The sequence below is a fragment of the Lemur catta genome, chromosome 1, assembly GCF_020740605.2.
Source record: "Lemur catta isolate mLemCat1 chromosome 1, mLemCat1.pri, whole genome shotgun sequence".
Classification (NCBI taxonomy): Eukaryota; Metazoa; Chordata; class Mammalia; order Primates; family Lemuridae; genus Lemur; species Lemur catta.
The window spans coordinates 31,515,209-31,539,082 of record NC_059128.1 but is presented as its reverse complement, the minus strand read 5'-3'; the positions used below and the strand labels follow the sequence as shown (position 1 = coordinate 31,539,082).

General features: G+C 35.0%; 1 protein-coding gene across 3 annotated transcripts in view; it reads left to right on the top strand.

Annotated features, from left to right (window-relative positions):
- The window catches only part of GPHN (gephyrin), a 535,238-nt gene that overhangs the window by 499,536 nt on the left and 11,828 nt on the right, over positions 1–23,874 (top strand). For all 3 annotated transcript variants that reach the window (XM_045565470.1, XM_045565461.1, XM_045565478.1), the window contains 3 exons: positions 6,620–6,707; positions 17,401–17,474; positions 21,999–22,063. In XM_045565470.1, the coding sequence (XP_045421426.1) occupies positions 6,620–6,707; positions 17,401–17,474; positions 21,999–22,063 (227 nt within the window). The remainder of the gene's footprint in view (positions 1–6,619; positions 6,708–17,400; positions 17,475–21,998; positions 22,064–23,874) is intronic.

Below are 23,874 nucleotides of genomic sequence, written 5' to 3'. Positions count from 1 at the left end.
CAATATATTAGAATCAAAAGGAACATCTGATGTTAGCTAGTCCAGTCTTTCACCCAGTAAAGGTGTTAAGGGAAATCTCTAACAACTTAGCTATCAGGTTTTTTGTTATTTGGGGGGTTTGTTTTTGTTTGTTTTCTTTTTTTTTTTGAGACGACGTCTTGCTCTGTCTCCCAGGCTAGAGTGCAGTGGCATCATCATAGCTCACTGCAACCTCAAACTCCTGGACTCAAGTGATCCCTCTGCCTCAGCCTCCCAAGTAGCTGGGACTACAGGCATGCACCAGCATGCCTGGCTAACTTTTCTATTTTTTGTAGCTTTTGCTATAGGCTGGTCTCGAACTCCTGGCCTCATGCGATCTTCCTGCCTCACCCTCCCAAAGTGCTAGGATTACAGGCGTGAGCCACCGCACCCAGCCAATCATCAGGTTTTTATTTGAATTCTTTTAATGAGAAAGATCTTACCGCCTCACGAAGCAGCACATTCTATTGTTGAATGGCTATTATAATAAAGATGTTTTTCCATTACACTGAGCCAGTCTTTCTCCCTATTTCTCCCATCCTTTAGTCCTAATTCTGCCCTCTGAAGCAATACCAAATAAGTTGACTCCCTCTACAGCCTTTCAGATATTTGAATACACAATCTTGTTTCATCTTAATCCCTTCTCAAAGAAAGTACTATTATGGTTATATATATGTTAAGTAGTATCTTTTTCTATCCCCAGACAATATTATTTGTCCATAACGTAATTACAGTTGTAATAACTAAACCTATTTATTCCCAAAGCTACTGTGGAGAGATTGACTTGAAATCATGGCTCATTCAGCTCATTTACTGAGTGCCTACAATGTGTAAGATTTGGCAGGGCAACCATGCAGCCTGGATGAAATGAGAACCTGTCTTGTGAGATAGTTATATACTGTTGTATCATCTTTAAAATTTGCCTTTTATCACAATTTATTGCCTCTCTTTATCCATTTAAGTTATTTTAACTTTAAATCCCATTTTGACATTAATATTGACACTCCTGCTTTTTTGCTAGTTACATTTGCCTGGTGATTATTTGCCCTACGCATTATTTTCAATCTTTCATCTCTTTAAGTGTCCCTTATAAATACCATTAAAATAGAATTTGACCTAAAAAAAAAAAGGCAATCATACTTCTGCTTTAAATTACTGTAACTCTGATCTTAGCATAAATTTTTTGCTTTACCAGGAAGTTTGCTATAAATGATTCCCTTGATGTTTTTGTGTTCATCTTACTTTTTGTTTACTGTCTACACAACTTTATTATTTCTTCCTCTCCCTTTCCCTAATGTTGGTCTGACCCAGGTACTATTTATTACCTTTTATCCCCTTATTATTTTGAAAATTGTTCTATGCCATTCCCCTTGTGTTTTCTTTCTAACTTCTTATACTCATAATCAAATATATATTTATCCACTATTATATAAAAAGAAAGTATTAACTATATCTCTCCTACAACACATTCCCATTTCTCCTATGAACCCCCTACACCAATTAGATGAGACCTTAGAATACTTGTATTTCCCCCATCTCCTTCCACCCCTCAACTTTTAGGTAATGCTGAGCTAGTGCTTTTATTAATAATTCTAGACTGTTATTAAGTTTTCTTTTGCAGTGTATCTCTACAACTTTGAGAATCCATATTTATTACATAATTATAATTCCTCAGCTTATTTAGTCATTATCCACTTAGATTTAGCTACACGTTTTTATAAATGAATATGTGTATGTGTATATATTTCGCTACTGTTTTCTCTCCTCCATCTTCCCCTATCTTGAGGTCTCTTTTCTGTTTCATTTTTCTCTTTACAGTCATTTTTCCAAAACATTACTTGGTGAATTGTTATCTGAATCTTTGCATTTTCACAAATATCATTCTTCTATTCTGATTAATGAATGGTTTCTAAGTGAGTATAGTATTTCAGGGTTGTGTGCCTTTTCTTTCAGAGATATGTTAATGTTAATTTACTGTTTTCTAGTTTTCAGTATTGTAGGTAAGAAGTCTAAAAAACCAGTGTTATTTTTCCTTTGTTAGTAGCCCAATCTTTCTGTCAGGCAGCTTGTAAGATTTTCTCTTTGTCCTTGAAATTACAAAATTTTACCAGTACATACTTAGGTTTCTGTTTTTTCATCACTCTTGCCTGGAACTCAGTAAACCTTTTCTATTTCTAAGCCCAACTCTTTTCAAATAAATGAAATTTTCCTCTTGTCCCCCTCTATTCCTTTCTCTCTTTATGGAATTCCTATTGGTAATATTTCTCTGTCCTCCATGTTTCTTATTATTTTTCTGCATGACTTTCATCTTTTTGTACTTTTGTACAATCCTTGGAGATATTTCTACCACTTTTTTTTTTCTAGGCCACTAAGTGAATTTTTAACAGGTACTATACTCACCTTCATCTACTAAATTTTATTACTTGAAAATCATTTTTTTTCCTCTGTAGCTTGTGGATAAAAAAATAAGAAGAAGAAGAAGAAAAGAAAAGAAAAAGAAGAAAATCATTTTTTTGTTCCAGAATACCCTTTTAATGTCATAATTGAATTTATATTAGTGCTTTAATTGTTTGTTATTGTTAAATTTATCCATTCCCCTAGTAGTTTTATTTCACTAGGAGATGTCCTAAATAGTGTGCTTATTCTTCTATCTTCCAGTGGCATGCTTCTTAGATTGCTGGTATTTTCCTTTACCTACTCAGAGTTCTATTTACTGTCAGGGCTCAGGGAGGTGCTAGGGTACTTTGGATCTGATGGGAATGGAGTTCTACTGGAAAAGAGAATCACAAGTAGTAAAAGGCACAGAACTCTCAACTTCTGAATTATCAAAGCACCAATGGCAAGCTGCCAGTCTTCTATTGAAGTACAAAAAACAAAAACAAAAAAAGCCTCTGTGCTTTCTGGACTGTTTAGTTGTAAAGGCTGAGCTTTCAGTGCTGGGTCAACTTAAAAATGATACCTTTGTGTTCGAACTGGATCCCAACCAGCCACAAGTTCTTAGAATCAATGAATGTTAGAGATGGAAAGGATCTAGGCCAAATGTCCTCATTTTCCAAATAAGGAGAATAAGACTTAGAAAAAGATGATAATTTTTTAAGATCATCTAGGTAATTAGCAATAGAGATAAAGCTAGATTCTAGACTTTGTAACACTCAGGCCTTCCATTAATGGCTCTATCTTCTGTTACATTCTTAGCATTACTAAAGCAACTGTGTTACAGAATGCTTTTACATAATATTGATACTCTAAGAGAACAATGGTTAGGTACTTAATAATTCAAGTGAAAATGAATAGAAAGTGTTAGAAAATCAAGATTCATGCTAGTATTAGAATTATCTTTAAAGAAATGGTTAATTAACCATCCAAATCAAATTAAAACTGCAATTGTTAATGAAGGGAGATTTACTTGATGTCACAATATCCCTTTAAGATTTACCACTGAGAAAAGGGAGACTACTGGTATATACCTAGAAAATTTAATCTTCTTAATCCAACAGCCCCTCTAGTGGCAATGATGAGAAAATACTTCAAATTTTATAAGTACAAAGACATATATTTAGATAAATAATGATAAATAGCTTTTATTTAACAGTGTACTATATATAACAAAGTGTCTTTCACAATGTGAATATTACTGTAGTTTGGAAAAATAGTAGAAAAAATACAAAAGTGACCTTGAACCTGTCACTCCCTTTCTGGAATCTTCTGATCTGTAGTCAGATGTGTTATCCATTGCTCCACTGGCCCACACTTTGTCACTGCCTATCTGAACCTCAATGTCTTCTCTTGTCCTGCCTACCTCATAGAGTTGTGAAATTAACACAAAGGTAGAAAAATGTATTGTTCTTTTTACAACATAAGTATTATTGTCTTTAATTTTATGTCTTAAATATCAACTGATCTTATATATAGGAAGTTATATTCTTAAATATAAGGTCAGATTATAATATTTTGTAGTTTTAGTCTCCTAACCTTGAGAAAATTAACATATTATACTCTGTTTGGCAAAACTGAGAAAATCATGAAATTTTCTTTCTAATATAATATTCATGATTATAACCTTTGTTTTCTATTTCCTCATATCATTATTCAGAGTAATCTTTTAGTCTTAGAAAGCAAACTCAGTTATCTGTTAAAAATCTGAAACAGGGAGTATGAAATAAATATTAAAAAATATTACCATTTGTCAACTCTGAGAGATGGATACATGGATGTTTGTTACACTATTATGTTGAAAATGTTTTATAATTTAAAATATAATATGAATCATAAAAAATGAGGTGAATTTATATGAATAAGCTATTAAGTTATATTTAATAAAAATCTTAGTTTTTATCTGAATATAGGATTCAGAATCATGTTTGTTTCATTCCCTAGAACTGTACCAACATGTCCATACATACAGTCTTTTTGCTGGTCAGCCCGGACAAATCCATACCTGTTGCCTCAGCATCCTCTATTTTTGATGCTTTTGCACAAGAGTCTCCTGTGAGAATATTCCTTCTATGACATGTCATATGCCTGAAAAAGGAAACTGTACAACCACATCTGATTAGACAGGGAATGGAACAAACATTTAATGAGAAGCCAAAAGTTACAGTCCCAGCTCTGCCACTTACAGCTCTATCTAGACTTTAATATGCTATTTTGCCTCTCTGAATATCACTTACCTTTTCTTAAAATGGGCAAATAATACCTGTTCAGTCTACTTTACACATTTATTGTGAGGTAATAAATGGAGTTATAGATCCTCTGACTATTATCATACATTTGTACTGTCTGTCTAGTAAGCCATGATGTCTAACTAGATCCCTAGATACCAGAAATGTACAACAGAAACTTGTCCAAGGTTACATTTCTAACAAGTAGTGGAGCCAGGATTTAAGCTCAGGCAATCTGACTCCAGAGTTCACATTCTTAATCTCTATGCTATGCTATGCCACCTCCCTACTAGCTTATCTCTTAGAGAGCCTGTGAAGGTAGTGTCTCTGGTAGGTCTCAAGTTCTTCTCCTTTCTTCTCTCATGACAGGATGAAAACTGAAATGCTATCTTAGTTACAAATCATGCGATCTGGAGTCTAACTTTTCTTTTTCCTCTCTCATCAAGTAGTGTATTAAGGTAAAGGGACATGAATAAACTTCACTGTCTCGTTGAGAGATCATTTGGTTTCAAGTTAACAAAAATTGCTGAAGCTAGCTTAAGCAAAGGAGAGATTTTGAGGATATAGGGTTATCTCAAGGAACCCAAAAGCAAGAATACAACTGGGCCTGAAAAGGGACTAAAAGTAGGAACTAGAAAATTGGAAGTCAGGATTACTACCTTTATAGTTGTTCATGTTAGATATCCATAGACAAGAAAGGGAAAGGAAGAGTCAGACAGTGTAAAGGCAAACACTCCCTCCTCCACAGATAAGAAGTTCTCAGAAAAGAAGGGTGTTGACTGAACATGTACTTCTCAAAAGGCACCCTTTCCTGTACTGCATCGCTTAGAGGGAAATGCCAAGTGCAGGTCACATTGGTCAATTGCTTTGTGTGGATTTAAGTAGTAACTAAGTAGTCCCTTTCAGCTACTCCCTACTATCCTGTCCCTCCATAAGCCTTGCTGCTTGGCATTTTGTTTATTCTCACTTGATCAATCTCAAGTTAGGTCTCTTCAACCCATCTAACATCTGGAGGATAAGACCCTTTATTTCTCTCCATCTCGTCTCCCCAGGCCTTTGACCTGTGCCGTCAAAGGGCCTTGTGCACTTGCTTTTTCAGTTGACAGTCAGGAACCTGCCTAGTTTTAATCCCTAATATTCATCTCATGCTTTTACCCTCTCAGAACATTTTGTATGGTCTCTGCCTTCCTTGTCCTTTTTTTCTATGCCCTTTCTTTTCCCAGTAAACCCCTACTGGCTCTTCATATATCTAGGGATCCCCTCTCTCATTTCCTAATAGATCAACTCCAAATTCTTAGGCTTGAGGGCCTTCTAAAATCACGTCCTGTCCTACCTATCCCAGTCATTCCCAATCAAGTCCTTCATTATATTCAGGCCATTTTCCATAGTGATCTAGAAACACCACAGACATAATCACTATTCCAAGCCTATGCTAATACAGACCCTCTTGCTTACAAAGCCCTTTCCTGTTCCTTTCCACCTCTCAAAATTCAGCTTATTTCTCAGGGCCTTACTTAAGTCATTCACTCTAAAGAGTCCTATGTGACCTTTCTAACACCTAGGGTGACCAACTATCCTGGTTTTCTTCGGATTTCCTAGGATTGTCTGACTTTCAGTACTAAAATAAGAGATATTGCTAGGCAAACCAGGATGGTTAGACATCCTTCAACACTTCACTGTTTCCCCTCATTATACTGCCTTGCTAGAGCAAAAAGCCCTGTGAAAGCACCAGTAGTCACTACTTCAGTACTTACAAGGTCCTTTCTCCACAATAAGAGTTATGCTTCCATTGGGCAGAGACCCTGTGGTTCCCACTTCAATCAGAATGTAGTGCTGTACTCATGTTAATGCCACCTACTGGTGGTTTAGTTTTAAGTTGGCACTATATCCAAAATCTTTGCCTTGCGTGTTAATTTATTGTTAACTTTATTGTTTTCCAGCCCAGATGACTTACTCAATGCCTTGAATGAGGGGATCAGTCGTGCTGATGTCATCATCACATCAGGGGGTGTATCCATGGGGGAAAAGGTATGAAAATATGGGGCTTATGAAAATTTACTTACTGTCATGTCCTTACATGTGGTCAACTAACTGTGGTCTGGTTGGCATCTGGTATTTATAACCAGGCCCCCACAAAGCTGAAAATCTATGGGGCTTCAGAAATTACTGGTCCTGATAAGCTGCGGAATGGTTTTTGCTATTCCCCTGGAGACTTGTAGTTTGTTTCTCACCCAATTTTGTTATATTAGGACTCCCTTTATACATAATATTTACCCCCAGGTAAAGCTCCAGAATCCTTCCTTCTACTTAAATTTAAACATGATCTCCCAAAGCCGACCAACTCACCCACCACGTATTCCAAACCTTACCAAGAGCCCTTAGCTCCACTTCCTCACAGAGAAGAAAGAAAGGATTAGGCATTTCTTTTGCCTCTCTTTACAAAGGTGATAAATAACAATAAAGAAACTATATATACACACATATATATGATTTTATAGAACTAAGATTATTTGTACATGGTAATGCTTAGTCCTATGGAAACCTCAATTTGAATATTCTCAATATCATTAAGTTTATATATCTTAATGAAATGTGTTCATTCATGATGACTATTGGGTCCACTGAATAACGTTATAAATGCAAAATATTCTTTACTATAATAACCAACCTTATATATTGGCTCAAAAATATTTCAGGTCACAGGCTCACTTCGGCAGCACATATACTAAAAAATATTTCAGACCACAAGATGTTTTGCCAGCTTAGAAGCCCTTTCCATGTTTTCTTTTATCTTATATTAATGACTAAACTGAAAAAATTATGGTATTTTCATAATAGCAGTTATTAAAATTTGTATTTTCAAGAACTTGATTTATTTTAAGCTAGATGTTATATATATCATTGTTCTTGGTCTCTGCCTTCTCTAGCTATAAAACTGCCGAAATTTATAACCTAACTCTTTGAATAGTAAACTCTATTGGCTCTGAGAGCAAATTTCAGAATTTAGTAACCTAAACAGAGAACACTAGCCTTCCATTCACAAACTTTAGTTTTAGGGTGTTTGAGAATAGCACTTCAGTTCCCAAAAGCCATGGAAGAAAAAGAATCTCAGTCCAAGACTACCATCACAAATTACCTCCAGGAGTGAAAGTGTTGAAGTATGGGTAGATGTTCTTATAGCAGATTGCTGGGTTAATGTTCCCTGAAGGACTCCCAGAAGTCTTTAGCCCCAGGTAGAGCACACTGCTGCAGACCTCTCCTGAGATCACAAAGGCTAGGGGGCTGAGGTCTGCACTGTGGTAGAGCTATAAGAAATAATTTGCAACATGTCTGTTTTCATTACCATCCAACTGCCTGTGGTACTCTCAGTATCACAAGAGCAAACCCTGATGTCAGGACTATTTAAATGTTAAATTTTTTATTTCCAGGGATTGTTTCATATATAATCTATCTTAGCTCCTAATTAACTGAATTATGGAGTAATACCTATTTGGCAGACTAAAGTCTGTCTTTTCTGGTACTTCTGGAGAGATAACAAGCCTATAGCATTCACAGGCTTGGCAATTGTGGCTCAACTGTGGTAAGGACAGAACACTTCTCAATCTAACCTTCTTTATTACTGCTAACAAAGATGCCAATTATCCTACGGATTTGCTCACAAATAAACAAAGCCAATATAGTTAAGCATATTGGTTTTATTTATTTTACTCTCTCTGTGGTAAGATACTTACAGCAAACATTTAATTTGGTAGGAAAGAGATTTTAGGAACTGAGAATCCCACAGTATTCCTTAGGAGCCAATAACTGTCCTTCCCACCTCCTTGAATGGGAATGAGATAATAAAGAACTAGGAAGAAAGAGATAAAACATGCTGCAGCATACTCCTGCCAGGCAACAAATTCTAGTTCCAAAAAGAATTTCAGGGTACCTTAGTAGCAGAAAGAAAAGCACAAAAAGGAGAACATCTGCTTCAGCCCAGGAGATGAGCTTGAAAACCAGTTACAGAAAATACAGGGAGATCAAGAAAAGATGCAGAAGCATTCTGCAGCAGGCATGAATCTTAAGCGCAGAAACTCAGGTATGCTGACTTCTACAGTATGGCCATAAAAAAGAAAAGAAAAGAAAAGAAAAAGAAACTCAGGCATGCAAGAAATTTATTTCATTCGATTTAAATCGTACTCTGAGCACCTATACTACAGGACTGGCAGGAAATTTTATTTAATCCACAAATTGGGCTCGCTCCCTCCAAGACTTACGCCAAGGAACCTGGAAGTCCTTGCACCAAAGCATCAGGGAAACATATGTGGTCTCTAGTTTGCACTGGATAAATATAGAATATTCTTCTAGGGCTATTAGAGTTCAGGTCTTTGCTCCTCTAAGGATAAAACAGCAAGGGCATTGTCAAATCTCCAGGGACTTCCCATAAAGCAAACAATTTCTGAAATATTTATATTAATAAAATTTTACCAATACAAATCTAACTTAGGACGGACTGCACATCTCTTGTCAGATACGACAGCTTCTCCCATGAAACTCTTATATCAGTAACACATCAAACACACCTAATTATTTCTAGCATTTCTTTTTATAAGATGAAAGAATAAATCTTGGATTTTCTAGGGACCCTCTAGAGAATTTCAGAGATAATTTTGAAAATTATTCTGAATATTCTGAAAATTATTATTTGATTTTGATTATTTGACTCTTGATTTTATTGATTAAAATCAAGAGTCACCAAAAAAGAATTGAGCACTTGATTAAGATAGGATCATGGGTACCTGAGGAACAATACTTGTTTACTTAATTTTTCAATGCAACAATAAAATATTTGAAAATAAACATAAAAAATAACATGATTGCAAATAACCTTGACTCATTCATAAATGAGGAACTTTTGTTCTTTTCTTATTTCTTTAAATAATCAAAAGACAAAATAAACAGAAAACACAAAAAGGCCACCTACACAAAAAGAATAACCTGTCATATTGTAGGAAAGACATTACTTGTTACCAAAGAAATAAGCTCTTCAAAACTGAGTGAACTCACTAAAATTTATTTCTCAGCTTCATTTCAGACACAAGTATTATAAACCAAGGCAAATAAAAGTCTATTTCAAAGTTTTGTCCTTTATTATATGTTCTTTTATATTCTGGAACAAACGCTTCACTTTAGAACAAAGAGTGACCCCCCCCAGACCTGTAAGGGTCCTTGAGACCTTTTAAGTGGACCTGCAAGGTAAAACTATTTTCATAATAATATTAAGACTTTATCTGCCTTTTTTTATTCTCTTCTCATTCTCTCACCTTCCCTCATGAGTGTGTGTTTGGGTTTTTCCAGCAGTTAAATGATGTGTGATATCTTCTCAGATCAAATGCAGCAGATATGAGAATCCAACTGATTTCTATTAAGTCAGACATTAAAGAGATTTTCAAAATTATAAAACAATGCATAAAAAATAAGTTGCTTGTGTTAACATGAAATGCCTTTATCACTGCTATTTTCAAATGAACCAACAAATAAATGATTTTTTAAATTTCTTAGTTTTAATTTCTAATACAGTAAATATCAGGAGATATAACTCACATAAACAAAAGCTCTTGGGGATCCTTAATGAATTTTAATTTATGTAAAGGGGTCCTGAGACCAAAAATTTAGAAAACTGTACTTTAAGAGAAAAAACATTCTTTTTCCTTGAAAAAAAAAAAGAACACACAGTTATACTTCTTTGTTGTTATTGCTCCTGATATAATTACAACCACCCATATTAATTATAATGTTTAAGAAAATAACTGATTTCTATTTCATAAACTAGAGAGCATAGGTAATTAATAATTGAGAAATCACATGTAATCATTTTAGCAGACTAGCAAAGTTTATAAACACAAAGAATACAACTTCCTACAGCCACATATATCCCTTTTATACCTTCTTAATGTAGCAAAGATGAACACTTTTTGTCACCCAGGCTGGAGTGCAGTGGCATAATCATAGCTCACTGCAGCTTCCAACTCCTGAGCTCAAGTGATCCTTCTGCCTCAGGCTCAGCTGCCACCATGCCTGGCTAATTTTTTTTTTCTTTTTAGAGACGGGCTCTCACTATTGCCCAGGCTGGTTTTGCACTCCTAGCCTCAAGCAATCCTCCGTCCTCTGCCTCCCAAAGTGGTAGGATTACAGGCATGAGCCACTGCACCTGGCCTAAAATGTATACTTTTATTATACTTAAGATACATAAATAAGAGAAAGAACATGGCTGGGATTTCTTAATAACTAAAATTATTAATCTAGTTTTACTTGCCAAAGATTTGTTTTAACTATATGAACTTGAATTCTTAAAATTATTAGGATATTTTTTAGTATAGCACATTTAAAATATTATAAGTTAAATTTCTTTACTATCTAGGAATTTTAGAAATATTCTATTTATATAAGCACTATTTATCTCTAAGCAAATTAGAACAGAGCACCTTTAATTTAAGAGAAAATATAATTTTATGTATGAATACCCTCCAGAAATAGGAAAATATTTCACACTCACAAAATTAAGTAAACACTGTTCTGTATTACAGATACATAGACACAAAGACACATAAGGAACATATAGGTGCTGTTCTACCTACAACTTGAGCTGTAAGTCAAGAGTAAACAAAGAACCATAAAAATTCATCAGTCTACTATTAAAGACCTATTTTCCTTCATAGAAGGCACAAATCCTTAATTGATTTGGTCTCAAAATGAACTAATGAGAAATAAACAAGAAAGACTAATAAACCAGATTCTCTGTCTTCTCTTACCCAAAACAGAACAGATTTGCATCAGCTATTTACAGAGATCACCAAATGGTCAGACCATAAATCCAAATCCCAGTCACTGCTACCACAGGGGTAATACCTTATTGGCTGTGTGTAGAAATAAATACAAAACCAAAATTAATAGAGAAATTGAGATTAGAATTTCAACTTACAAATTTGTGGTAAGAGGGCCTATTCAGTCCACTGCATTCACTATCAGTTTCTATAGCTTAATTATTGTAAAATAGCTCAAGGACACAACCCAGAAGGTTGTGTTACACTGGACACTCAGTAATCTTTTTTGCCCATTTCAAAGTCTTTCGCAATTTTTCTGACACTGGTGTTTGTCCTTACCTGAGTTGAGGAAAAGATCTTGCTCCTTCATTCATTCATTTTTCTTCTTATCTGACTCTGGGTTCCAGCATATCAGACAAAGATCCTTAATGCCCCTATAGGTAGACAAAAATTTAAGAACAATGACGATCCTCAGCCTTTATCACTGTCTGGTACAAGGTTTCCCTCTGTCACAAGGAATATGAAGTCCTTTTTCATGTTCAAAAGAATGAAGTGGGACATTTTTAAAAATGGGTTTTTTGTAAGAAAAATAAAACATTTTCATTCATTCAGCAAATATTAATATATAAGAATTTGCTTTCCAAACTCTGTATCATAACCTTTAGGGGCCTGCACTATGGCCTCTGCCTCTCTCTCCAACCTCATCTTATGCCTCTTTCCTACTCATTCACTACTTTCTATTGCCTTTTCTGTTCTAGACACACTCTTTATTGCTTTAGATGCTTTTATGTGTACTTCCCCCTTTCTGGGATTCTCTTCCCTCCACGCTTCACATGCCTGAATCCTTCTTATCCTTCAGGGCTTAGCTAATGTATCGCTACCTCTTCTAAAATGTCCTTTCCTTATTCTTCATCTCACCCCATTATTCTCTATCCCAGCACCTGCTTATTTCCTTCATGGCATGTACCACAAACTGTATTTATTTTATTTGTTGGTTTACTTATTTTTGGTTGTTTCCTTTGCCCCCCAATAAAACTTAACAGTATATCTTTGTTTCAGGGACTATTTCTTTCTTGTTTACCATTAAATCCCTAGCACATATGGAATTCCTGATACATAATAGGCACTCACAAATGTTTGTTGAACTGACAGATGAATGTGAATGTGTGAAAGACATGTGCTATTCACTAGGGATTAATTTTATATATTTTTTTTTTCTAAAGACAGAGTTCCTGTTGTCACAAACTTTATAGTCCAATAAGGGATACACATCAGTTATCAGGCAATTGCAGTATAACCTAAGTGCATGATGTCAAAAGGCCATAGTGCTATAAGAGCACATAAGAAAAGTGTGGAGATTTCTGCTTCTACTATGATGGAATAGCATATTTGGACCAATCCTCCCACTGGGAACATCTATAAAAACTATATACAAATTTTTTTTTTTTGAGACAGAGTCTCACTCTGTTGCCTGGGCTAGAGTGCCATGGTGTCAGTCTAGCTCACAGCAACCTCAAACTCCTGGGCTCAAGCAATCTTCCTGCCTCAGCCTCCCGAGTAGCTGGGACTACAGGCATGCGCCACCATGCCCGGCTAATTTTTCTATATATATTTTTAGCTGTCCGTATAATATCTTTTCTATTTTTAGTAGAGACAGGGTCTTGCTCTTGCTCAGGCTGGTCTCGAACTCCTGAGCTCAAACAATCCACCCGCCTCGGCCTCCCAGAGTGCTATATACAATTTTTTAAAGAAAAGAAAAAGCAGGTGTCTGAAGAGAACAACCAAGACAGCCAAAACTCAAGATACCTAGAGGAAAGTAAGCCACAGAGAAGTAAAACTGGAATTCTTTACCATATTTTCCCTCAAAGCAGTTACTAATTTCTAAGCCAGGAATGAGGGAGGAGGAAAGGTGTAAATGGTACAATAGGCTAAGAAGCCAAGGATTAAAAAGAGTAGCTAAGAAGTTAATAAAATAAGCAGAATTTCCATCAGTCTTAGGAGGTCAGGGCCTGCCATGGACAAAGAACCCTGGCAAATATCTCAGGCTTTCAGGTAAAACCTCTGAAAGGGTGTGCTCTAGGAATAAATACAAACTGGAAATACACCAGCCTTCACAGGGACTGGAATCCAGCATCAAATTATCTCAATCCCTCATTAGGTCAAGATAATCTGAGTTTACCTTAACTAACTGCCAGAAGAAATTAAATTCTTTCTGGAGGAATATATCATCATCCAGAGCTTCTTCAGTTTTTTCACAAGCAATGTTTGGGCTTCAATTTTAAAATTAACAAATATGCCAGAGATAGAATAAAATGACTAAAAATTAAAAGAAGAAAAAATTGAAAGGGAGACCCCAAAACAATCCTGATATCTATATTGTCTCACATGGACTTTAAATTGCTGTTATATGTTTAAGAAGAAGGAATGACAAAGTGGCAAATTTCACTAGAAAACTGGAATCTATTCATAAAAATCAAACAAAAATTTTAGAAAAAGGATAGAAAATATGGAAAAGAGAATAAAAGACATATGGGATATTGTGAAAGGTCTAACATACATATAATTGAAATTTAAGAAGGAGAGGGAGGCCAGGCGCGGTGGCTCACATCTGTAATCCTAGCACTCTAGGAGGCCGCGACAGGTGGGTCCTTTGAGTTCAGGGGTTCAAGACCAGCCTGAGCAAGAGCAAGACCCCTTCTCTACTAAAAATAGAAAGAAATTATATGGACAACTAAAAATATATATAGAAAAAATTAGCCAGGCATGGTGGCGCATGCCTGTAGTCCCAGCTACTTGGGAGGCTGAGGCAGGAGGATCGCTTGAGCCCAGGTGTTCGAGGTTGCTGTGAGCTAGGCTGACACCACAGCACTCTAGCCTGGGCAACAGAGTGAGACTCTGTCTCAAAAAAAAAAAAAAAAAAAAAAAAAAAAGAAGGAGAGGGAGAGAGTGAGCAGAAGCAACATTTAAGATATTCGCAGAGAGTTTTCCAAAACAAAGAGTTCGACTAATCTCAAGCAAGATGAATGTAAAGAAACCACACCTAGTTAATCAGCAAAATTACTGAAAACCAAGGACAAAAAGAAAACATTAACAGAAGGACACATTACCCTGAAAGGACCAACAATAAAACTAACAGAAATGATTCAAATGGAAATGATGGAAACCCAGAAACAATGGACTGGCATTTGTAAAGTGCAGAGAAAAATTAGTACCAATATGGAACTGTATATCCATCAAAAATTTCCTTCAGAAATAAAGGTGAAATAAAGACATTTTCAGCCAAACAAAAAGTGTGCAAACCTACCCTAAAGGGAGTTTTTCAGGCAAGATTATGAAAGCATGGAATTGTAGAAAGGATTAAAAAGCAAAGAAAGTGTTAATATGTCAGTTAATATAAATGAGTGTTGATTGTATAAAATAATATCTTATGAAATTTAAAGTATATATAAATACTATATATTAATATATAAATATAGTATATATTGTCTATGTAGCATATGTGGAAAATATATATAATAGTTAAAATATAAACATATATATACATGCACATACATTTATACTTAAAATGTATGTAAAATATGTATCACACAATTGCATAAAAAGTATAGAGGAATAAACTGAGTTAACATATTTTAAAGTCCTTGGATTATCTGGGAAGTGATAAAAATACCAAATTATGATAGATTGTAATAAGATAAGGATGCATACTGTAATCTCTAAAATAACCATATAAATAATAATATATAATAAGAATGTGTAACTAACAAGCTAATAGAAGGGAAAGAAAATTAAATAAAAAATATTTGATGACTCCTAAAGACGGCATATAGAAGAAAAAAAGAAACACAAACAGAAGTGACAAATACAGAACAAATAGCCCAAATATAGCAGTAATCATACTAAATGTAAATAGACTGAATCCTCCAATTAAACATTGTCATACTGGATTTATTTTTAAAAACAGCCAATCATGGCCGGGCGCGGTGGCTCATGCCTGTAATCCTAGCACTCTGGGAGGCCAAAGCAGGAGGATCACTCGAGGTCAGGAGTTCGAGACCAGCCTGAGCAAGAGCGAGACCCCCGTCTCTACTAAAAAAATAGAAAGAAATGATTTGGACAGCTAAAAATATATATAGAAAAAAATTAGCCGGGCATGGTGGCACATGCCTATAGTCCCAGCTACTTGGGAGGCTGAGACAGGAGGATTGCTTGAGCCCAGGAGTTTGAGGTTGCTGTGAGCTAGGCTGATGCCACGGCACTCTAGCCCAGACAACAGAGCAAGACTCTGTCAAAAAAAAAAAAAAAAAAAAAAACAGCCAATCATATGCTGCTTATAAGAGATGCACCTTAAATATAAGGACAAAGAATATTAAAAGTAAAAGATTAGAAAAAAGTTGTAACAAAACCCAGCTATATTGATATCAGAAAAAATTAAGGTTAAAAGGATTATCAGATATTAGGAGGAACATTTTATCATTTTAAATGGGTCAATTCATCAGGATATATAACAATTCTAAATTTATTACATCTAATAATATAGCTTCAAAATAAAAATAAAATTATTAAAAATCAGTCTGTCATCCAGTCTTGGGAATTCAGAGGAAGCTAAGAAGATGACTGAGACTGAGATAAGGGTGAGGTGGAGAGGAGTGTAGAAAAAGTGAGTATTCAAGGCAGAATAAAGAACATTTGCAAAGACTGAGGACAAGACAGCTTAAGAAACTAAAAACAATATAGTCTTGCTAGAATGTGGACAGAGAGATCAAGAAAGAGTAATGTGGCTGCATGGGAAAAGGGTTGGTTGATGGATGAGAGCAATGATTGGTAAAAGGATGCTAGAAAATATAGGAATCTTAGATATGATATTTAAAAGATGAGACGACTTTTTAATGAAGTTTTATAGAGTGACTTGATCAGATTTCTCAAACTCTTACTACTATGGGAGAAATGAGTTGGAGGAGGGTGGAACTACTGGCAATGAAATCTATTTCAGTAATCCGGGTGAGACGATGTTGGCAGAGCCTGTGGAGATGGAAGGAAACACATTTTAAAAATAAAGTGTATCACAGCTTGTGAAATATTTAAAATTTAGGCAGGTTTACTCTTAGTTTAGTGAACAAGATATGTAGTAATAGATCTAGAGGTTGTATTACTTAAGAGAAATTTTAAGGACTGAAATTTTTTTTCTTTATATCTTCAGAACCAACTGCAGGGCAGTGTTATATTTCATTTCCAAAGATCAGGTTTTTTTTAGGTCACTATGCATTGGTCATAGCCAAAGTTTGGTTGTGTTTTTGTTAGCAAAATATAAAGTTGTAACAATTAAACTCCCTTGACTCTCTGTTTTAGAGTTCTCTCCCTATTTTTCATTTTAGTTGACTTATTTAGATTTAGTAAATCTAAATAATCTGTGGGCAAATGTCCAAGTCTCTCTTCAAGGAATGTATGTTGCTTTGAGTCCATTAAGCAGAATACTTATGGGTTCTCTGATCAGACACAACTTCTTAAGACATATTTATTAATATCCTTTCTGAGACATAAAATTCTGTCTTAAAAGAGAGACAATAACTCATCAAGTAATGATATTATACATTAATGTAGTTGTTTTGTTTATTATCTACCTTCTCTTACTAGAATTTCTATGATGGCCAGGGACATTGTGTTTTTTGCTCAAGGCTAAATCCCCTTGCACCTAGATTGGTTCTCATCATCATATACCAGATGCTTAGGAAATATTTATTGAATGAATAAATGAATGAATGAGGAATGAAGGAAATTTATGTTAAGCAAATCAACTTCACTAAAATAAGAAAAATGTTTCTTTTCATTCTTATAAATTCATTTAATTTTTATTTAAAATGTTGAAAGTCTGATATTAAAATGTTTGAAAATAAAGTGATTATTTTTAATGTTTGCAGGACTATCTCAAGCAGGTGCTGGACATTGATCTTCATGCTCAGATCCATTTTGGCAGGGTTTTTATGAAACCAGGGTATGAAAATAATCTTGTTATCTCATATATGGGGTTGGTTTGGCTTGCTTTAACTAACAAACTTTTAAGTGTCTTCTTTTTACATTTTCTATTTATGGATTATCTATTCTATAAAAGAAATATTATAGTATTAGAATCCTTTGCACAAGTGCAGCTCCTATTTGAAATAGAAATTCATCTTCCTTATGGATCAATGAGTTTGGCATAAACAAAGCAACTTTCCAAACTTTTTTTCCTGTTTAAAGTCTAGTTCTTTTTCTCTTTTTCTTTTTCTCTTTCTCCCCAAACTACTTCCTTCTCTTTTTTTAAACAGTTTAGTATGAAAATTCGCCAATATGCACAAAAGCAGGGAATACAATGAACTAACCCCCCCCATCGTGTACCCATTACCCAGCTTCAGTAACTATCAACATTTTTCTATAATTGTTTTATCAATCCATCCCCGGCCCCCCCGCACTCTCCCCCCCACACTGTGCTTTTTTGGAAAGAGGGAGGGCTGTATTGTTTTAAAGCAAAGTCTAGACATCATGTCATTTTGGTATCTATCTCAAACAATAATAATAACAACATTCTCTTACATAATCACAGTGGTGTTATTCATCTAACAAAATAAATAATAATGCTTTAATATCTGATCATAGTCAAATTTCTCCCAAATGTCAAGAAAAAAGAATGCCTTTTGATAATTGTCTTGTTTGAATCAGAATTCAAATAAGGTCCACTCATTGTATTTGGTTGTTAAGTCTCTATTACATGAGAACATTTTCTCCCCACTCCCTTTTTTTTTTTTTTGTTATGCCATTGACTTGTTAAAGAAACTAGATTACTTGTCTTGAATGGATTTGGCTGATTGCTACCTTGAGCTGTGTTCCTCTATCTCCGGCATATTCTGTAGATTGAAAGTGTTAGATCTAAACCCTTAATTAGATTCAGATTCATTTTTTTTCCTTTGCAAGAGTACTTCGTAGGTGAGGTTTCACACTGCTTCTTACTGTCTCCCAGGAGGAAAGAAAAATAACCACATGCCAAGATTTTGCCTATCTCCTGAAAACTAATCAGTCCTAAGGAAGGGCTAATAGAGGCTTGGAAATCAGTTGTAAATCCTCAAAGAATGCCAAATGTTGGTGTTGGTGATGTGTGGCCATGTCTTTAAGCAACAGCCTGCCTGCTCGGACCTCTGCTACTCTATGAACTTAGAACCTTTAATTCCCTGTTCAAAGACCTCACTGTGTGGGTGAATGTTCCAGCACACCTCCATGCTGTCAGGGACAACAATCATGATGCTTTAGTTCAGATTGTACTCTGATGGATGCTCATACAAACCCTAAGAGAATGGAGTAGGGGCTTCCCAGTTGATATAGGTGAGCTATGGGGAGCATCAACAAATTCCAGAAACCTTTTAAGTGTCAAGCCAGTCTCCCTGATATCCCTGATTTATTGGGTAGGGTACCTCGTATAAGTTCTGGGACAGAGAGCAAGCTTTACCTCCACAATTTGGCCATTTCTAGTATAGAGTTAAGATTATCCCTAAAGCTTTCTTTATAATTTGAGAAAATTTAGAATTCTTGGCATTATATTAATATTTCTATAGTTGCCTGTTGAGCGTGCCCTGATATGGCTGCTGCTGACAAGGCCCTTTTGTTATTGAAACTGTTAAATTTGGATCATTCTTATTACGAATAATATTTTGTCTTAAGCAAATATTATGCCATGAGTATATAGGGTTTTTTTTCCCATCCCCATGGTTAGTACACTAATTTGGCTACAATACAGAAGACATCCCAAAAGCATATGAATGTACTGCTTACTAACTTCAAAAATTGAATTGATTGTTTAATTCAAAAGTGGAGGGAAGGCCGGGCACGGTGGCTCACGCCTGTAATCCTAGCATTCTGGGAGGCCGAGGCAGGTGGATCGCTCGAGGTCAGGAGTTCAAGACCAGCCTGAGCAAGAGCAAGATCCCATCTCTACTAAAAATAGAAAGAAATTATCTGGCCAACTAAAAATATATAGAGAAAAAATTAGCCGGGCATGGTGGCGCATGCCTGTAGTCCCAGCTACTCGGGAGGCTGAGGCAGGAGGATCGCTTAAGCCCAGGAGTTTGAGGTTGCTGTGAGCTAGGCTGACGCCATGGCACTCACTCTAGCCCCAGCAACACAGCGAGACTCTGTCTCAAAAAAAAAAAAAGTGGAGGGAAGAAAGCTAATATTACTTGCCTTCACCTCTAGGGGAGGATTATTTGTGTAATATCTATTATTTAAAATACTCTCAGCACCTATGATGATAATTTTTGTAGTCTTCTTTTTTATCTATTGTTCACCACTTGCTTCAACTTTAGGAGTTCATCTGTTCCTAATGTTTAATCTCCTTCCTTGAAGTCCTATCACTCTCTGACCTCACCCTATAAATGCTGTTACATTCTGATCTCCAGAGGAAAACTAAACAATACGTGTTGAGTTCCAAACAAACAGCTTTCCCAAACTTAAACAAAAACTTCAGGATCTAGCAATAGGACACTCACAATAGCAATGCATAATAAAATATTTTGTTGTAATGGAATCTTTTTTAACCAAGTACCTTTAGAGAAATCGACTTTAAATACAACAGAAGGAGGAAGGTATTATGCATTCCCTCCTCACTCTTATTGTCTGTGTTAGTTTGCTGTAATAATGTAGTTTAGAAGTTTAAGTGTGCTTCCTTTAATTGACCAGAATTTTATACTTATCGAAAGTAAGAAGAACTTAATGGTAATTGCTACTTAATAGTAGAACAAATAATATATGTAATGCTCAAATACAATTTAGCTTTGTTCTTTCCACATAGAATGCATTCAGAATTTAATTAAGCTCTTTCATTTTAGAGAAAAAGATCCTCAGAAAAGCATTTGGAGTATTAACAACCATATCTACCAATCACTATTTTTATGGGTCATCTACAGTGAACATAGCTGTTACCCAGAATGTATCTTGGACATTATTTTCATCACACAGTAATAATCATTGCCAAATAACCTATCCATAGATCAATACAACAATCTAATCGCATTTTTCTAAAATACAGCAAAGAATCTGGAAGTAAGCCAAAAAAAAGCCGCAAGTAGTCAAAATAGATGTCACAAAGTCCATATACTAACACTTCACAGCACATCCTGTGAGATCTTTATCCAAATATGAGCCATAAAGTTAGAACAACCTTGATTCAAATCTTTGTTCCCCCATTTAGTAGCTGAGTGATTTTGGCCAAATTGCTTAACCTGAGTTTCAGTTTCCTCATCTATAAAATAGGATAATAATTATTACCTTGTAAGCTTGCTGTGAGATTTAAATGAAATAATGTATATGATGCAGAGATGTTACTTTAAAAATAGTGAATTTTATTATCATAATTATTATTTTCATTTTAACAAAATAACTACTACTAACCACTCTGTGGTTCCCAAACGTAAAGCCAGCTTTAAGAGTTGAGATGATGGAAGTCTAGCATCACAGGGAACCACAGGAAAAAAAAAACTAAGGAAAAAAAAAACAGAAACAAGAACTATAGGAACACAGCAATGTTGGGTTATGGTTTATAAGTGAAAACAACCTCTAGTACTTTTTTGTGACCTAACATCACTGTATTATACCACAGTAGAATACATTAATACTGATGACTACAAATCATCAAAAAATTTCAGTGTCACCATATTATTATAAAAAGTAATAAGTGATCCATTTCTGAAAGAAATGGTAAAAATAGTAAAAATAAAAATAATTTGGGTGCTTAAAAGGATGTCCATCTATATGGAAATTTCAGCATTCACTAAGGATTCTGCATCACTTAAGTTTCATTAATATAATGAGATTTTTTTAGGTAAAATTCTATATAAGGGCTAATTAATAGGAAAAAGTTACTATTCTCAACTGCCCACTTCCTCGACGTCACTAACCCCTTCTATACCCCCATGATAAGAGTTCATGTCAGAATCTTGAGGAAGTATAATTTGAGAATGTTTTTCAAGTACTATTGTTTTAATTTTGTTCTAGTCAATGATATTTATTTGTATATTTCAAAAATATCTCTTGATAGGAGGGAGGTTTTTTGTATATTGCTAAGGATAGTTTTAAAAGGTTAAGAAATACTCATCTTCAATAAGAGGCAATTATCTGATAGACATATATTATCAGGTAGTCTTCTGATTTTTAAGAATGATTGTTATTAATATAAATCTCCAGCCAAACTAGTATACATTATTAACTAGAGAGATGAGAAAACTCAGAACCTCCAGGATTTGGAGTCTGCTTCTATGGCACTGGCAAGAAACAAAAATAAAGAAAGAAAGAAAATTAAGAAGAAGGTTCTAGCAACAAATTTACTTAAATGCTCCTAAAATACTTCAGAGTATTAAAGGCAAGTTAACAGAAAAGTGTTTTTTATATGATAAGTGATCTGTATGCATAGCCACAAAAAAAGAAAGCTGAAATATTTAATTACTCATCATGTTACTTAGCAATCACTGACAAGTAACCCCTTTTTTTCCTCTAGTCTGCCAACAACATTTGCAACTTTGGATATTGATGGTGTAAGAAAAATAATCTTTGCACTACCAGGTAAGAATAATTGTTGTTTCTTTTCTAGAAAAATCACCAAAATTTTTTTAGACTTCTCACATGATTCATCTTCTATCACATCACTTAATTTGGAATCTGTAAGACCTAGGCTTAACTCAGCTTTACTGAGACTGTTTCCTCAACTATAAAATGGGACTAATAACTACATCATAGGATTGGTGCAAAAGTCAAATTAGTATATTTCAAAGCACATTTCAAACTCTAAAATGATAATCAAATCTTAGCTGTCACTAGATCTTTCCGGGACTCCTGCCTTTTCCTTATAGGAAATTGGTCAAAGTTAGCAGTGTAAACACCCCTCACAACTAGAAGTATTGTGCTCAAGGGGCGAATGGGCCTTGAGTCACTCATGCATATGCTAGGTGAAAAAATACAAAGCTGCCTCTGGTCCTTGCCACATTTGGGCTGGGGTTGGTGGAGGAGGAAAAGGAGAGCAGGGGCTGCTGGTACTGGTGCTTCTCAGCGGAATCCCACCTACCATCAGTCTACACCACCACTCCTCTCTTGCTCCTATGTGAACAGAAACTCACATTCTCAGATTATAGAAAAAGCAACATGGTTCAGTTTCAAGGATTTTCAAATGTAGTTTTTTATTAATTTAGGGTCATGTATTTAAAGTCATTATGAATCTTGATAAATTTTAAACCAGTTTAGAAGTTTTGAGTATCTACTTTTTTTAACTTTTAAAATTATCCTCTGATAATTCTGTCCAATTCTCTATTTTTTGGCATAGATTCCTTAAGAAAATAACCTACTTATTCCTGTAAATTCACACATCTCATGGCTTTGGGATATTTATTTGCTTTTTATATTAAGTAAATGTCAAAATGTAAATATAAAGAAAGAGAAACAGGAATAAAAATTTTAAATTAAAACATTTTAAGCTCTTATCTCTATGCATAAAAGAGATTAGATTTCTATAATGTGGGAAATTTTAAGAGAGGAAACGTTAGTAAAATAGTCCTCAAAATGTATCTATAGCATGAAACTCCTTAGGGCCTTTAATATTTCCTTGGATACTCTGAAAACCAGTATGTAAACAAATGTGCTCCACTTCCTAGCTTCATTTTGCCTAAAAGAGCCTCTTTATTTTGTCTACAGAAGATATGACTTAACCCACAGATCATCAGTGATACTATAACAAAGAATGTAATTGTGGGAGCAGATTTCACTAATGAAGGGTTGTTGATCTGCCACAGAAGTTACAAAATTAAAACTTATTTTCAAATTGCTACTCTAATTTGAAACTTTCTCTGCTCAGCCTGAATGAACCAAGAGAGGGCAGCAACAACTCACATGTTCAGATTGTAGAACCAAGGGGTTTTCAATTTCAAAAGTATATTTCTGCTTTCCTGAGAGTCATGCGTTTAAAGCCATCACGAATCTTAACAAATTTTAAATCAGTTTCAAAGTTGTATCTACTTACTTTCAACTTTTTTAACTTTTAAAAATTATTATAGTGACACATTTGCTATAAAAAACATTAGAAAATACAGATAAAAGATTTTAAAATGTTATCAGCCAGGCATAGTGGCTCACACCTATAATCCTAGCACTTTGGGAGTCTGAGGCAGGAGGATTGCTTGAGGCCAGGAGTTCATGGCCAGCCTGGGCAACATAGTGAGACACCGTCTCTACAAAATATTTAAAAAGTAGCCAGGTGTCCTAGTACATACCTGTAGTCCTAGGTACTGGGGAGGCCAAGCCAGGAGGATTGCTTCAGCCCAGGAGTTTGAGATTGCAGTGGGCTATGATCATGCCACTATACTCTAGCCCAGGCAAAAAAGCAA